General features: G+C 27.1%; 1 protein-coding gene across 1 annotated transcript; it reads right to left on the reverse strand.

Annotated features, from left to right (window-relative positions):
• Positions 1-3,561: 3,561 nt before the first annotated feature.
• On the reverse strand, positions 3,562-5,005 carry LOC110707586 (protein FAR1-RELATED SEQUENCE 5-like). Its single transcript, XM_021885614.1, has 2 exons — positions 4,918-5,005; positions 3,562-4,262 (listed from the first exon to the last, which is right to left on the reverse strand). Exons 1-2 carry the CDS (start codon positions 5,003-5,005, stop codon positions 3,562-3,564), a joined length of 789 nt encoding a protein of 262 aa, XP_021741306.1.
• Positions 5,006-5,530: the final 525 nt, after the last annotated feature.

The following is a 5,530-nucleotide window of genomic DNA, read 5'->3' on the forward strand; positions in this document are numbered from 1 at the left end:
CATAATTCAATGGTTCAGGATTGGGCTGAGTTTCTGGATGGGTTGCGATGACTATTTAGGGATGAGGAAGATATGTGGAGTAAGAAAAGGAAGAGGGAAGAAGTGGGCCGCAGAAGAAGATTAGGCTAGAGTAGTGATGTAATTAATGCTAGGTTAAATGTGTTGTAACTTTGTTTTTGTTTAACTAGAAGGCAATGTTTTGTATAGAATGATATTGTTTTCATCTTGTCATAGTTTAGTGTGACAGTGTTCATTTGCTTTTATAAGGCATTGTCAACAGTATGACAAATTATTATGTACTTAATTGATAATTATTAATGAAATGAAGAAATATATACTAATTTGGACTTATTTTTTTTGTTTTTGTTTTTGTTTTGGTTAATTTTCTTTTATGTGCATAATGTTGGTGAATGAAAAAACACTCGTGAATAATTGCACTATGTTACCTCAATAAGGAATATAATTCTTTCGTTCATAAATTAGATTAATTTCATCAAGAATATTTATATTTTAGTCTGGAATTATACTAATTTAACCAGGAATTAATTTAGTTTTGTAACTAAATATATATTTAAGATCAGGAATAATATTATTTCTTTCAGGAATAATATCCTTTATTTTTGTCTTGAGATTGTGTAAGGAATTATAAAATTTAATTCAGTTCTTCATATATTATAGTCAGATATTACATAATTGTTGTCAGATATTACTATATTTTAATCAGTATTTAAATATATTTAGAGTTTAATTAGTGTTTTGGAATTAATATTTTTAACTCAGAAATAAGCTTAACTTAGACAGGAATTAGATATTATTTGTCAGATATAATTTCTTTCATCTTAGGTATTGGTTGATTTATGTCAGGCATAATAATATTTTAGTCAAGAATTAAAGATTAACCGTCAAATATTATATAATTTATGTCAGTTATTAATCTATTTTTTGTCAGGCATAATAATATATTAGTCAGCAATTAAAGTATTTTAGTCAGATATTAGACAAATAATGTCAATTATAATAATCAGACTATAATACTTTTTGGTAAAAAATTAGTATATTTAGTCAGGTAATAGATTAAAAATTTCATATAATAAGAATTAAGCTGATTTAATTTTTTGTTGTAATCGAGGACGTCAGTTATTGAAATGACGTTTCTGCTTCTTTGTTCCCTAGTTTCGCGCGCTCCCACTCTTTTCTCTTCTTGTGTACTATTTACTCCAGTGAAGACAAAGACAAAAAAAAAATATTCTCCTCTAAATTTTCATCTTCTATTCTCTGTTTGAGTGAAGCCATTTCTGGAAAAACTTTGCACGAACGAATCAAAATTGCATTTTAAGGTAAAATTCTGATCATTTTATACTTTTTTTTTGTTATTGCTTTTAATTGTTGTGTTTTGGTGATGAATTTTTGATCAATTTAGGGTTTATTATGAAACGTTTTTTATTTAAAAAAAAATCCCCTTTCATCTGCTAATTGTTGTCATTGTTAGGTTTAATCATACAATTATTTTTAAACTATGTCGATTTTGCGTTTTTTATTAGTATTGATCAATTTGTTGTTTGTTACTTAAGTAATTTAGTGCATGAATTATGTGTAACAGTTCTTGAAAAATAGAGTATTTGTTGCATAAATTATGTGTAATTGTTATTGTGTTAACACAATAATTATTTTGTGTTTTGTTAGGTTATATGGATCCAGTAGATGACCCTCATCATATGGTGGCTCTAGAGGATGCCCCGCATGCGTTATCAATTCCAGAAATTTTATGCATGTACATTTTCCCTAAGTTGCCCCTAAAGCCCAAGGCATGTGCAACTGTGTGTGTAAGCACTGGAATGAACTATGGTTTTTTAAGACCTGGATCCCTCATTATGTTAGAGCCCAACATGAAAGTGAAAGGTGGTGGATGGCCAAAGATATAATGAGGAATAATGGTTATGGCTTTCATAATGGGATGGTTCAAGATTGGGCTGAATTTTTGGATGGGTTGCGTTGGTTATTTAAGGATGAAGAAGCTATGTACAGCAAGAAAAGGAAGAGGGAGGAAGCAACTCAACCAGGTATGTAGAAGAAGAGGATTAAGCTTGAATAGTCTTATTGCTGTTAGGTGAATTGCCCTATAGGTTCTTTTTTAGGTAACTAGAGGACATTATTTTGGCTTTAAACTGACTATAAGTACTAGTTGTTGTTGTTGTTAGCCTTTTAGAGGCGGTCAATTAAAGTAAAACTTGATGATTTAACTAGGAATTAATGTATAGAATCTGATATAGTTTCTTTTGCTCCCTTGTCATGGTTTAGTGTGACAGTGTATTTTTTGCAATTGTAAGGCAATGTCACAACTATGACAAAGATATGGATATACTTATTTGATTATAATTAATGTAATGATGATTTTGAAGTACTAAGTTATGCTTTTTGTGTTAGTTTATATGCCTTGTCTTCATTGTAAAGATGATGAAGTTTTTTTATATTGTTCGCTTTCTGTTATGGAGATGTAGGAAGAAGGCATACACTTTGTATTAAAAATCAGGAATAATATTATTTCTTTCAGGATTATTATTTTTTAAGTCAGGTATTATATTATTTAGGGCAGGAAATAAATCATATTTCTCAGAAAATTATTTTTGTTGTATTTTTCTAAGGAATTATAAAATTTAATTCAGTTATTCGTATATTATTGTCAGATATAAAATAATTCTTGTCAGATATTACTATATTTTAGTCAGGATTTAAATATTTTCAGAGTTTAGTGTTTTGGAATTAATATTTTTAACTCAGAAATAAGTTTAACTTAGACAGGAATTAGATATTATTAGTCAGATATAATTTGTTTCATCTTAGGCATTGGTTGATTTAAGTCAGGCATAACATTTTTTTTCAGGTAATACATTATGTATGGCAGGAGTTAGTTTATAATTATCAGGAATTAAAAAATATTTTTTAGGAATATAATTATTTTTAAAATTAAATACGTTTTTAAATTAAAATAAGATAGTTTTATTCAGGTATTATATTACTTTTGTCGGGAATTAAAACTTAAATATCAGGATTAAGATTTCTTACATCATGATTAAATAGTTTGAATTCAGGAATTTAAAAAATTTGAATCTGTTATTAATATTTAGTCAGTTATTGTATTATTTTTCAGAGAAATTATATTTTTTTAGTCAAGAATTAAGCTATATTAAAAATTACTTAGATTGTGTTAAGTTATAGGTTACAAATAACATATTCTAGTATAAAATACAAATATTATGAAGCTAAAACTCATTACCTCTGGTATGGCGTTGCTCATTGCAAGATCTTGATCAGTGATGATTGATTTTGGTTCAATTCCATACATTGACTTTTTGAAGATTGAAAGCAGCCAAACAAATGTATCAGTCTTTTCATCAGTTATAAATGCACATCCAAACATTGTTGTTTTCCAGTGATTGTTTATACCAACAAATGGAACACATATCAACCCATATTTGTTTGTTCTGTATGTTGTATCGAAGATTAAAACATCACCATAAGCTTTGAAATCTTCAAGCATTTGAGAGTCACGCCAAAAATAGCTCACAACATTATTTTCTTCTCCAAATTAAATTTCAGTCTATAAAAGAATGAAGGATCTTGATCCGCTCTTTCTTGAAGGGTGTCTAATACATTCTGCATGTCTCCACCTTCAACCATACTCATTTTCACCCTTGATACATAGTTAAGGTGATCTCTCTTAGTATGACCTACATATTCTTCTCCTCCAGCTTCATTGCTTATATAATTATAAGCATCCATTGGTTTAATACCACTCTCAATTAGCTCACCCATTGGAGCTAATATTTGCCTTTCTGATCTTAGATGATGTCGTTGAACTGTTATTACCAGTTCATGATTATGTTCCAACTCATGTGTAAGAACAACAAATCTACCTTCTGCATTTTTTTTAAAACGAATATGAGCTTTGCATCCAGTTCTTGTTTCATTTACCTCCCTTTCTTTTCTCTTTCTTTCATCAATTTTACCCAATATGGGTATTTCTACTGAATGTTGTTCACATGCTATCTTCATTTTACCCTTTGTATGTCCTTCTTTAGAGCATCTAAAATAAAACTCATATAGTTTATCATTGGTATCTCTTTTTTTTGTTGATTTTCTGACACTGAAACCAACATATCTTGAATGAGCTTTGTATAAAAAAAATCCATCATTGTAGTCCAACACAGTATAACCTACTAGACATCTACTTATGATTTTATCCTTGTCATATCTGTAATAATCTGCAACAAAAGTAAATATAAATCATCTCATACTGTATTTTTGTCAGGAATTTAAATATTATACACAGTAATTAAATATATTTTTTTAAATTTATAATACTCAGGAATTAGCATTTCTTAGTCAGGAATTAGATTATTCGGATCAGGAATTACAATATATTAGTTAGGAAATAAATTATCACAATCAAGTTTAGGATAATATTAGTCAAGAAAAAAATAATAATAGTCAGGAATTATATAGGAAATGAAAACGATATAGATAATATTAGTCAAGAAATAGATAATAATAATCAGGTTTAATATAATAATATTCAGTTAGATTATAGCATATAGGAATTAGATTTTTTAATTTAGTCATAAATACATTGTATTTGTCAGGAATTAGATAATATTAGTCAGGAAATAGATAATTATAATCAGGTTAAATATAATAATAGTCAGTTAGATTATAGCATACATGAATTAGATTTTTAAATCCAGTCATAAATACATTGAAATTGTCAGGAATCAGATTATTTTCACAAATTACCATATTAGTCAGGAAATAAGTTTTATTAGTCAGGAATTATATTGTTTCTGTCAGAAATTAGACTATATTAAATTAATTTTCTGCATTTATATCATTAAATTACAGAGCATTTAATTATCAGTATACCTATTATAGCAACATCTTCATCTCTTTCTTCATCATCTCTTTCTTCATTGATGTTGTCTTCTATAATTACATTATCTGCTGCATACATCATTAGTATTAGTATATTTGAATTTTACTCTAAAATTATCAAAAAAATAGATTCAAATTTAAATTAATTTTCTATGACATCTTATATATACAATTCGAATTAAAATATCTTTGCATGCAAATTACAAGTATAAATTAAATACGATCGAAAAATAAATTAGCATTGATTGCAAGTTATTAGTCGAACTTAAATGCGATCGGAATATAATTAGCATTGATTTTAAATTATAAGTTGAAATTAAATACGATTTGAAATTAAATTATGCTTCATGCAAAATTAACAAAGATATGAAATTTAATAAACATTGATTGTGAATTATAGGTCTAAATTAACTCGAATTTAAATACGATCTGATATTAAATCGAAATTTAATACGATATGAAATTCAATTTGCCTTGCATGTAAATTATAAATCGAAATTCATAATACAAATTCACTATTACATTTGATCAAATATGATTTGAAATTAAAAACAATCTGAAATTATGAATTGTATTGTACCTTTTTCTGCAATAATTGTGCTAG

Source organism: Chenopodium quinoa, unplaced genomic scaffold (assembly GCF_001683475.1).
Source record: "Chenopodium quinoa cultivar QQ74 unplaced genomic scaffold, ASM168347v1, whole genome shotgun sequence".
NCBI classification, from domain to species: Eukaryota; Viridiplantae; Streptophyta; class Magnoliopsida; order Caryophyllales; family Amaranthaceae; genus Chenopodium; species Chenopodium quinoa.